We start from the raw sequence: 11732 nt of genomic DNA, 5'->3' as shown, positions 1-11732 counted from the left end.
TTGTCCTGCTCTACTTGGCACTGTTGAGGCCTCAACTGGGGTATTGTGTCCAGTTCTGGGATCCACCCTTTAGGAAAGATGTGGACAAACTGGAGAAGTACAGAGAAAAGCAAAAAAACAAAAAAACAAAAAACAAAAAAACACTGATAAAAGGTTTAGAAACCCTGACCTATGAGGAAAAAAGTTAAAAAAACTGTATAACCTTAGTTTTGAGAAGGCGGGAGGGACCTGATAGCCTTCAGATACGTTAAGGACTGCTGTAAAGAGGATGCAGCAAGGGAGATTTAGGTTAGATATTAGGAAAATCTTTCTAATTATCATGGTAGTTAAATACTGTAATAGGTTACCAAGGGACGTTGTGTAATGCTCATCATTGGAGATTTATAAGTACAAAGTTAGAAAAACACCTGTCAGATATAGTCTAACTATACTTGGTCCTACCTCAGCATAGTGTGATGGACTAAAAGATGACATCTCGAGCTCCCTTCCTTTACATTTCTATGATTAACAGTTAGGAGTATTAAAGCAAATGCTTGCTTTCAGGATTCAGGCCTAAGTTAGTATTATATGTATATAAACTTACTTATAAAAAGAGTCTTGGAGCAACAATAATATTATGACAACTCAATATAAAATTTTGAAATAAAACTTAAGGTTTGCAGAGACTGAGCAGTTCCTTCATCATTAACAATACAGTTTTATCCCTTATGGAATGCTGCAATTAACTGAAATCATGGCATTTTAGTATAATTTAATAATAAAACATGTATTTATGCAAAGCTTTCCATTTGTAAAGCTATTTACAAATATTACACACTAACCTTCCAAAAGATTTGTTTTTAGAAAGCACTTTTGTACTATGAACCCTGTCTTTTTAGGAGAGAACCACCAGAGGGCAACATTTTCCTTCATATTGATGTACATTACAATAAACATCTGAACTCACTTTTTTATGTGAGAAGAAGAAAGAACTGCAATGATTTGAGTTCAACCATTTAGAATTTGTCTGGGTCTTTAAAACTAGTATTAGTGTCCTTCTGAGCCTACTCCATAATGTACACCATTACCAGCTCTGAGTATGGGTAACAATTTATTTCCCTTCTTTCTTGTAGAACTACTGGCAGTTCTACTGGAGAGAGGACAAGATCTACTGCCCAAACAGGCATCATACAGCTCCCTCCAACTGGCTTTTATATACCTCAGCCCTGGCTTCTTGTTTCCCTAAGCCAGCTCCCACTTTCCTGAACCTCAAAACACCCAGTCCCTCACTCCTCTCCTCAACTACTCAATAACTCAGTAACTTTTCAAAATCTCTCTTTTTTAAAGCAAGCAATACGACTCTCCACCACAAATATATAAATAGTGGAGTTAGGAAACTTCAGTGCCAGAGAGGCTACTGATAAGAAGTCAGCTGTTCTCAGTGGTGGCAGATGACAGAACAAGGAGCAATGGTCTCAAGTTGCAGTGGGGGAGGTCTAGGTTGGATATTCGGAAACACTTTCACTAGGAGGGTGGTGAAGCACTGGAATGGGTTACCTAGGGAGGTGGTGGAATCTCCTTCCTTAGAGTTTTTTAAGGCCCAGCTTGACAAAGCCCTGGCTGGGATGATTTAGTTGGTGTTGGTCCTGCTTTGAGGAGGGGGGTGGACTAGATGACCTCCTGGAGTCTCTTCCAACCCTAATCTTCTATGATTCTATGACAAGAACCAAATAGAACTAAGCTAGATGATAAGCAGCAGAACATGATACTTACACGGAACTATTGTTATTCAAGTTGCTTCACTAAATTTCACTAAATTTTCTGGATTGTTTTACATTGGACAGACCATATATAGGAGGGCAAAATGGAGCGGGGGTGGGGGTGGGGGATTGCCCAAGTAGTGGAATTTTTTAGAGTAAGATTTTATGCATGTGATTATCTACTCTGCAAACATTCATGTCCACATATGTTGGCTCTGAAGAGAAATGTTCAGAAATGAATAAAACTGCTAGTTATAAATATTTTTCCAGCTCTCATTCACGTGCTTCTTATATCATAGAATATCAGGGTTGGAAGGGACCTCAGGAGGTCATCTAGTCCAACCCCCTGCTCAAAGCAGGACCAATCCCCAACTAAATCATCCCAGCCAGGGCTTTGTCAAGCCTGACCTTAAAAACCTCTAAGGAAGGAGATTCCACCACCACCACCATTCCAGTGCTTCACCACCCTCCTAGTGAAAAACTTTTTCCTAATATCCAACCTACATCTCCCCCCACTGCAACTTGAGACCATTACTCATTGTTCTGTCATCTTCTACCACTGAGAACAGTCTAGAGCCATCCTCTTTGGAATTTCAGGTAGTTGAAAGCAGCTATCAAATTCCCCCTCATGCTTCTCTTCTGCAGACTAAACAATCCCAGTTCCCTCAGCCTCTCCTCATAAGTCATGTGCTCCAGCCCCCTAATCATTTTTGTTGCCCTCCACTGGACTCTTTTCCAATTTTTCCACATCCTCCTTGTAGTGTGAGGCCTAAAACTGGACACAGTACTCCAGATGAGGCCTCACCTATGTCGAATAGAGGGGAATGATCACGTTCCTTGATCTGCTGGCAATGCCTCTATTTATACAGTCCAAAATGCCATTAGCCTTCTTGGCAACAAGGGCACACTGTTGGCTCATATCCAGCTTCTCATCCACTGTAACCCCTAAGTCCTTTTCTGCAGAACTGCTGCCTAGCCATTCGGTCCCTAGTCTGCAGCAGTGCATAGGATTCTTCCGTCCTAAGTGCAGGACTCTGCACTTGTCCTTGTTGAACCTCATCAGATTTCTTTTGGCCCAATCCTCTAATTTGTCTAGGTCCCTTTGTATCCTATCCCTACCCTCCAGCATATCTACCACTCCTCCCAGTTTAGTGTCATCTGCAAACTTGCTAAGGGTGCAGTCCACGCCATCCTCCAGATCATTAATGAAGATATTGAACAAAAGTGGTCTCAGGACCGACCCTTGTCCATAGCCACGTGATTTCATGTATCAAGATACTTAGTAAGCTATGTAGGTTGAAGAGAGTCACCACATCTGAGGACTTAGGGCCAGATTTTCTAGCCAGTTTACTACCCCTTTGTGCAACTGAGATGGAGCAAAAGGGCTGTAATTCCATTGCCAATGCCCAGATAGAATTTCCCTGGCATAGAGGAACCCTCTGCTTGCCCATCTACACTGCCGCCAGGCACTGCGCCTCTCTCACGCCCAGTCTCCCTTTCCCAGCGAAGGGGGTGCACCAGCGCTCTACTATAATGATACTCCACTGGCATAGGGTCCATCAGGGACCACAAACCAGTGGCAGACTTTAATGCTGCCTGGCAGTAGCTTTAGTTTGTGTCAGACGAGGGCTGGCCAGAGAATCAGAGAGCTGGAACCAGCTCCCTGACATCCCCCAACCCCAACCCCAACATGCTTACAGATGATGTACAAGTTTAATTCTTGTCTGCCTCTGCATAGCTCCCATCTCAGAGGTATTTTTAAAAATAGCTGTGTATATACAATGTATTTGTAGGGAAGTGCTTCATTTCAATTAAATAGGTTAAAGTTTAGAAACTGTTTTATACCAGATTTTTTTTTTTTTTAAAAAGGTTTTCTACTGACCGAGCTGTGCCCAGAGAGGGTTATAAGGATGTGATTTTGCAAGCAGGTTTACAGATTGTGATGTGCCTTTCTCAGGGAAGGCCTTTATGGGAGGATGGTCGACTGGCATTACAGTTGGGACCCACGCCAGGTGATAGGTCAGCACCGCAGTCAATAAAGCAGCTAAGAACCTAAAGAGAAAGAATATAACAAAAATAAGATCCCGGGGGGGGAAAAGGTATTCCACATATGCTCATGTCTATGTGCTTCCTATTTTGTCTGTATGCATTAGAACACAAGTTACTGCAGGGGGTAAGGGGATGATACAGAAGAAAGCATACTGGTTTTTGTTGATCTGTTCTATCAGAAGTGTAAATTCCTTAAGAAAGCGCTGGCATAGCTGGTTCTTTTCCAAAGCGTTGGACATCATGGTAAGCCACACAGGTTCTGCGATCCTTGGAACTGAATACAGGTTCCAGATTGTAAGTCTACCAAAAGAAAGAAAACAAAAAAAACAACAACAAGCTGTTAACCTGTGTCATCAAAAGACAATTTGAGACTCTAGGAGCACCTTTAAGACTGAAGAACTATGCTGTAAGAGTTTAACTCTGAATGAAATCTGCAGCTCGACTCATCATCCTGGCTATGCAACAACCAGTCAGGTGCTTTACCACCTGAGTAAATAAGCCCAGATATTAGTCAATACATTGACCATGCAGTTTTAGAAGTGCAATCTTAGACATACAATGATTTGATGGGTAGCCTGATAGCAAAACACAAGCCCATCACAAATGGCCACCATCTCCAACAACAGCTAATTTAATTCCAAACAGATTTGCATGATCCACAGTTAAATTTCTAGCTGAAGAGATTATTGGCTTCTACACATTTAAAATTTTTGTACAAATAATCTTCACAAGTTAGCAAGTTCAGAAACAGCCCCAGTATAGTGGAAAGTTTGGGGCTTTCCAGATCATCTAGTTAAATTTTCTGTTGTTTTATGCGTGATTAGTGCCTGAAAATTTACAACAAAACATTCTGTCTACTTTACATTTCAAAATTTACCATTTACCAGAGCAATCTAGCTGTGTGTTCCCAAGCAATTACTTGCAGATACATACAGTGTAAACATATAATTCAATTTGTGTGTGTTAAGTTTCTTTCCTTGGATGCTTGTGTAAATTGATTTTACCTTCAATCTCTGTTTATTTATGCCCTTTTTAAGTTGTCTGTATACAATACACTTTTTCAAATTTGCTAAAAACATTTTTTCTCTTGTGATGAGAATAGTTAGTTTTCTTAAGCATGTTATTTAAGACATGCTCTGGTGTGGTATGAATGGCCTCAGTTTGGTCTCTTGCTTCTGGGGCTAAACAGCGTGTGAAGGCTGATTTTTTAGGGCTCATTATTCTTCAGTGACCATTCCACAAGAGTTACAAAAGGCTTAGAGCCAAGCCATTGTAGCTACAGTCCCCCATTATCTACAGTGTGTATGTTTTAAAATGTATATTGTTTTAAACTTCATATCCTTTTTTCCTTTGCACTGTGTATACTATCTTGCCAACTGTAGACAGGAAGTGTATCAATGCTATAAGAGAAGCAAAGGGTGAGAGGTACGGAGGGAAGAAGAGGAAAGCTTGAAGAAAGGAGAGCTTGGGGGGGGGAACTAGTGGCATAAGACAGCGAAAATTGATACAATGGGAAATTATATTATATTGGGGGGAAAAGTCAAATCTAAGTCAAAAAGTCAAATCTAAGTCATAAAAATCAAGTCCATGGTGTAACACTCGTATTTTACAGTTACATACTGAGAACTACCTTAAAAGAACATTAAGATTGCAAAGTCAAGCACTCAAAGAGTTAGACAACACCAGAATTAAGGTTGCAACCAGGCCTTAATTGGGCCTCCATAAGTGTACGAAGTACAATACAGTCTTTAATTACATGATCATATACTATTGTTCCACTGGACCCTAGCCTTCTTCAGTGCACAGAGTAGATGTTGCTCACTTAATGATATTCAGTATTATGTTTTGTCCTGATTCAGTGTTCAATGGCCTAATTTTCTGCATGCTATTCCAACCCTGCTCTGTTACTATCAGAACTATTCGTTTCCTCAGGAGCTATTCTACGGTGATTTTCAGTTTAGTAGGAGTGCTTCACAACATCGACTTATTTTCACAAATTCTATAGCAGGGTCATTTTTTCAGTCAGCATGCCTAGTGGTCAGGGCCTATGACCCTCTTTCACTTCAAGTGTGTCCTGAACCCCTTGGATAGGGTTCAGCTATGTCGGCATCCTTGCTGGTAACCCCTGGTCCTGCCCATTGCAGTGTAGGCATAGGGGATCCTGACCCAGGATCCTCAGAGTGTGATAGCATGGGATGGCCTGGGTTCAGCCCACTTCTGCTCATCCGCTCCTGGGCCATTTCCCACACACCGGATGCCTCAGTTTGGGGCATGGCTGTCACTGAGTTATAACATTTCGCTTCAAACCCCAAAGTCTGGGGGCTGATGCAGGTGACCCTCTGGTTCCCGTGTACATGGTTCTCCATACCTCCGGGGTGATGTCTCCATGAGCAAGAGGGAGACTCACAGCCAGACCTTCCCATTAATGTTTTTTCCCCTACTGTTTCAGGGCAGTCCTCCAGAAAATGGCTTCTCTCCTTCCCCCTTGCCTGCTAGAGCTCTTTTAATACTGCTCCTTTCCCCAGGCAGTGCCCGAGGGGCAGAGCTTTCCCAGACCAGTACAGCTCGTGTCCTTCACCTGCCTTATTGTGGCGTTTATAAACTCCATCACACCCTGTGAGGCTAGGGATCAGTATTCTTCCCTATTTTACAGATGGGGAACAGAGAGCGTAAGGTCAAAAGTACCCCCTAGTTTTGGGTGCTCAATTTGAGACACCTAAGATGTGATTTTTCACAATACTTAGCATGATATAGCACTGTTTAAAGCACAGTTCCCCCTGACTTCACTTGTAGATTTGAGTGCTCAGCACACTTCTACACATCAGACCCCAGGAGAGTGAGTCAGGCACCCAAAATATGAGGCACACACAATTAGTGACCACCTGTGAAAAGTTAGTTCAAGTAGCTTTCTTGCATCACACAAGAACTCTGTAGCCCAGGCAGGAATAGAATCTAATCCTGCAGGTAGCACTCAACTCCCTTAACCATGAGAGTGTCCTTTTTGTTCCTGCCTGCCACCCCCCGCCTCTGTCACTACACACCTTCCAACAAGCAGGGATCCTACTGGCAACACACTCCTTTATTATATAATCCTGATTCATTCCCAGAGCACAGTCCATGCTGAGCTTTAAATGAGGAAGAGGTCTTGAAGAAAAAGTAGTTTGTGATGGTGCTATTAAAAAGACTATCCTCATATGTGCAAGGGGACCAGATTAAGATTAAATGGGTCTCTGGATCATCAGTTTGGATCTTTAGAGCCACAGAACAGACCTATATCACTTAAGCTAATAAAGTAACTGATAGCAGTAATAGGCTGTTATCCTCTGTGTGAACAAGTGGCTAGAGGGGGATCAGAGACACACTTTGCCAGTGGATTTCACAGCTATCTGCTGACAGCAGAGGGTTGTTAGATTCATGGCTCCTGGGTTCAATTGGAGGAGAGTGTACTCTAATGGTTATAGACCCTTCTCCCCTTGTGCCCTCAGCCTGTCTCCCTCCCTCTGCTCCTATCCATCCTCCACCTTATTACCTCAACTCCCACCCTCCAGCTCCTGCCTACCTCCCTCCTTCCACCTCTGCATTCCAGTTAGGTGTTCTCCCCACCTCTTCCTCACCTGGTTGCTGAAGGACTGAAGTGGGGAGACCAAGGGAGGGGCATTGAGAGCACAGGAAACAGTCTCCTGCTATCTGACATCACAGCTGCCTTGGGGAGCAATTGCAGGGAAAGTCTTATTCAGTCTGTGGGATGAAGCATGCTCCTTTGCTCTGTGGGGATGGTGCACATGCAGTCCAGTCGGCAGGTACAAGCCATGAGGAGTGATTAGCTACTAGACTAGTAAGTCTCTTTGAGAATGTGTGAACTGAGATTTTTTTCAAAGACTTATAGCAGGGCCACATTTGGGTGGATTTTCACAGGGATGGCAAAAGGCATCACCCTCCTGCCAAATTTCAAGTACCTGAGTCAAAACAGGGAAGCATCCAAGTTTCTGAGCACAACTGCTGTAAGAATTTTTTAAATATAGGAATACAATGCATTTTCCCCTACTGTCATTCTCAGAAATGGCGGAACCGTTTTTGCTGAAGTTTTCCAAAAAATTTCAGTCTGAGGCAGACACTTAACTTGGAAAAATTTAGCCCAAATGATTACAGTTTGGCAGAGTTATTGAAAAAACAGGGTCTTAACAGGAAATACCAGGTGACTTTAACTTCCTCCTATAATACGGTGTAATAACAGCTCACCTGAATTCTCCCAGGGCATCCGTGACACGGCTGATATAAACCTGAACTCTTAGGCTGGATTCTGCTATTTTTCTACAGAGGATCATGGCCTTGAACAATAAAAAGTGACATCTTAAAGAATGCAAAATAGTTTATATCATCTTTATAGGCTCATCAACATGTCTGAACTGATGAACAGACACTGTGGCTCTAGCCCCGATGTTATGTTGCCACTTAGGACAGCAAGAGCTGCCCACATCCCCATGTGTGACTGCGTAGGACCAATCTAGGACATGTGATCAGGTGCATGGGGAAGGAGAGCAAGGGCTGTACACCAGATACTCTCCTCCCCGCCAGCCCTTTCAAAGCAAGCATGCACTCTCTCCCCCATAATGCATCAACCAGTTGAAAAATCATCTAAATGGGAGAAGAGGATCACTTGCACCCCCAAATCCTCCTTCCAATGCAAGAAGAGAACCCAGGGAGGGACTGTGGTCCCAAGGCACAACTTTTTCCAATGCAGTTAGAAAGGCAGAGAAGCTATGTGCTACCCCCATGCAGGGCTCAGTCTGCAAGTTGGCTTCATCCCCTGATTATTTATGCCTTTCCAGGCTCTAGAGTATTCCATCCCTGCTTAGTGCTTATTGTTCAGACTCCACTAAATAGCATTCTGTACCTTTTCAATTGCACTCTTTAACTTATTCATATGGGATTCAAATAAAGGGAAGTGAGAAAAAAAGAAGTCCTGGAAGTTCCTCTGTGCATCTTCTCTTTCAGGCAGGGAGAAAATTACACTGATGGCAATTTTTTTCCTCCGAATCATTGCAGGATTGGAACTACAGCTTTCATCAGCCATGCTAAAAGTCTCTTCGGTGGACCTGCAATGAGATAAATGGTAGGCCAGATACCCTGTGCGTTTCCTACATTTGTATATGATGCATAGTGCTGTATGTCAGCAAGAGATTCTAACTATGGCAGCATCCCCGAGTTTCAAGGAGTAATTTTAAATCACATAAGAACTTTGCTTACTGCTCCAATCAGCCAAAAACTAAGCCATGGCAACTGCAAAAAAGTAATCTCAATAGAAACCACAGAAATACATGGTGGAATAGGACAGGACCTCTCAGCCTGTAAGTTATGAACCAGAAGCCAGTCATGGGTTGACCCCTCCTGACTGGGTTGCGATATCCTTAACTTCTAGGCACCATCTCTCTAGCACTGGCAGGTCCATGGTGTCAGTGAATACAGTATGCAGTGATTTGTGAATGCAGCACCAGGCATTTGATCAAGAGTGAGAGAGACAAGTCATCCGAAAGTGTTTGGAGCCAGAGATCAAGAAACTGATGGTCCATGATGAAAATCTTCTAGCTTTTGACTTTACATATACTTAGGGGTCTGACTAGAAAAAATAAGTAGTGGTTATCTCTGATGCTCGGCTACTCAACACTAAAATGAGACAATGTTTACAATACAGTGTATAGACCTTCATAAAACTGTTTAATTTCCTATGAGCTAGGATCAGCAGTAGAATAGTTAACCATGCTGACGTTAAGTTTTTAGGGTTAATGTCCTATCACGATGAGAAAGTTCACAAGTGCCAGACATATGGAAGATACAGGCAGACAGTTGAACTCTGTTTACATTTTGATGGTTATTGTCTCAGCCATAAAGACTAGAGAACCTATTTAAGGGGAAATTTTGATTCTACAGCACAAGATGGAGATGCCAAGAATAGATGAAATAAGCATCCATTGGTAGCTGCTCCTTTGCAGGCCAGTCTGATCCCTACATTTACTGACCACAATGAATTTCTAAAGGCCTTGTGACTATGTCTACCCTGCAATAAGACACACAAATACCTCATAATGAACATGCCAGGAGGTCAGTAGAGTTTTTGGAGGTTATTAACTACCATAAACCAAAACAGTGCTTTTCAAAAAGCTATTTCTGTCTCAGAAATGCAGCATAGAATCCTTTATGGCTTTTTTGTTTGTTTGTTTAAAAACAAACAACATCATGTAACTGGCAAAGAATTTATCCTACCACCTATTATGAATGTCACTGAAGTCATGTTTCATCATGGCAAGGAGAAAGTAATCTTGCATAGTTTAAATGCACCCAATCTCCAATAGTGCTATCAAATGCCAAAGGATTGTCAAAAAACCAGATCGAAAATAAAGATATTTGCAATGCAACTCTGAGTCTACTGATGTTGCTGGCTTTGGAGAAGTTATTGCAATTAACTGAACTAAAAATGTTTCAGAGGGTATATTATTGTGCCAATCTCTAAAAATACTACTGGTAAATTCATAGCATTTTCATTTTTTTTTAAAAAGCAAAGCATTAGATAGATGTTGTTCAATCTGTACAGACTGCACTTCAGTTGAAACAAGCAAAAAGGCGAGCAAAAAGCTGGCTATTTGAACTAAGGTTTGTGCATTTTTGAAAACTCATTCTAAGCAGAAACTGTTTTCTGGCTGATCTATTTGATGAGTTGAATATACTAAATTTGTCACAACAGAGGCACTAAAGAGAAAACTGAACTTGTGGGAAACAAGAGCTCAAGATGATAACATAACCTCCTTTGAACTCCTTAGTAACTTTAGTGCAAAGATAGAAATTCCCATGAACTTTGTAAATCAACATAAGAAACATCGCAAATTGAGTTCTTGTATAGTTTCCCATAGGTTGAGATTGAGAAACAGAAGTCTGAATAAAACAACGAGGAGTACTAACATGGCTACTGCTCTGAAAGAAGTCTGACTGTGAGAACCCTTTTCAACAAAGCTGCTAATTGTGCTTGACTGACAAGTAACCATCCAGAGCTACAGATAGAAGTTCTATTTTCTTTGGGACGTTGGTCTAAAGATTGGTCAGATGCTGTGCAATTTTGGCTGTATGAATTAAAGCACAGATTCAGCTCCTATTGAGATCAATAGCAAAAATCCATTGTTTCAATGGTACTTGATTGTTTGACCAAATGAATATTTGAACATAGCAACACATGTAATGCCTGACAGCCTAAGTATTGGATCTAAAATACCTTTGTGCAATTTCCTTCTCTACTATGGCTATGGTGAAAGCAAATGCACAGAAGTCATTTACCTCTGGAGAAAGATTTGATGCTGCATACTGCAAATACTACACCAAGAACAGAGAAAATAACGTTCAGCAAGCAGGCTTAAATTTTGTCTTTAGGGATAATAAGTTACAAAAACACTGAAATATATTTGAGAATGAACTTTTTTTAAAAAATGCCTCTTTAAATGAGATTTTAATCAAAGGATTTTTTACACTAACTTAACTGATCACTATAAGATGATCTAAATTGAACACAAGTTAATTAACTAACCAATGCCTTGTTCTTTGTCTAAAAGCTATTCCATTAGTTTTTGAACTTGACGTCACTTTTTCATATGGTGGATTTCAGGATAATTTCTTTGGCCCACAGACCAAAAGAAAGCCAAAATATCTGTCTGTAGCAATGATTAATGGAACAGAGATATGGGGCATGGAAATGGTTCTTCCAAGGTGTTTGTAGGGCACTTAGCCTGTTTAACTTGTATATTTATTAAGACAACTTGTGATCCATTGGCTAAGTATCCCTTCCAATGGTAAAAGCCACAGAGGGGGCTTTTCATGTGGGAAATCTGTACATGGAATCTCTGTAAGAGAATCAACTATGTCATCTCATTGGGGAGAAGTGGGCTTTACATCTCCTTGGTA

The 11732-nt window shown here is 41.4% G+C and overlaps 2 protein-coding genes across 6 annotated transcripts in view; one reads left to right on the top strand and one right to left on the bottom strand.

Annotated features, from left to right (window-relative positions):
• The window catches only part of FNIP2 (folliculin interacting protein 2), a 74993-nt gene that overhangs the window by 16057 nt on the left and 47204 nt on the right, over window positions 1-11732 (bottom strand). For all 3 annotated transcript variants that reach the window (XM_045019479.1, XM_045019480.1, XM_045019478.1), the window contains 4 exons: window positions 8683-8884; window positions 8028-8116; window positions 3942-4088; window positions 3622-3791 (listed from right to left, as the gene is read on the bottom strand). In XM_045019479.1, coding sequence (XP_044875414.1) covers window positions 3622-3791; window positions 3942-4088; window positions 8028-8116; window positions 8683-8884 — 608 coding nt within the window. The remainder of the gene's footprint in view (window positions 1-3621; window positions 3792-3941; window positions 4089-8027; window positions 8117-8682; window positions 8885-11732) is intronic.
• Window positions 1-11732, top strand: part of C5H4orf45 (chromosome 5 C4orf45 homolog) — a 108883-nt gene that overhangs the window by 74997 nt on the left and 22154 nt on the right. The window contains exon 6 of one of the 3 annotated variants that reach the window (XM_045019481.1): window positions 8835-8901. The exons of the other annotated variants lie outside the window; for them this stretch is intronic. Coding sequence (XP_044875416.1) covers window positions 8835-8898 — 64 coding nt within the window. The 3' untranslated portion in view covers window positions 8899-8901. The remainder of the gene's footprint in view (window positions 1-8834; window positions 8902-11732) is intronic. 3 annotated transcript variants of the gene reach the window in all.

Source organism: Mauremys mutica, chromosome 5, assembly GCF_020497125.1.
Source record: "Mauremys mutica isolate MM-2020 ecotype Southern chromosome 5, ASM2049712v1, whole genome shotgun sequence".
NCBI classification, from domain to species: domain Eukaryota; kingdom Metazoa; phylum Chordata; order Testudines; family Geoemydidae; genus Mauremys; species Mauremys mutica.
This window is presented reverse-complemented; position numbering and strand designations above follow the sequence as displayed.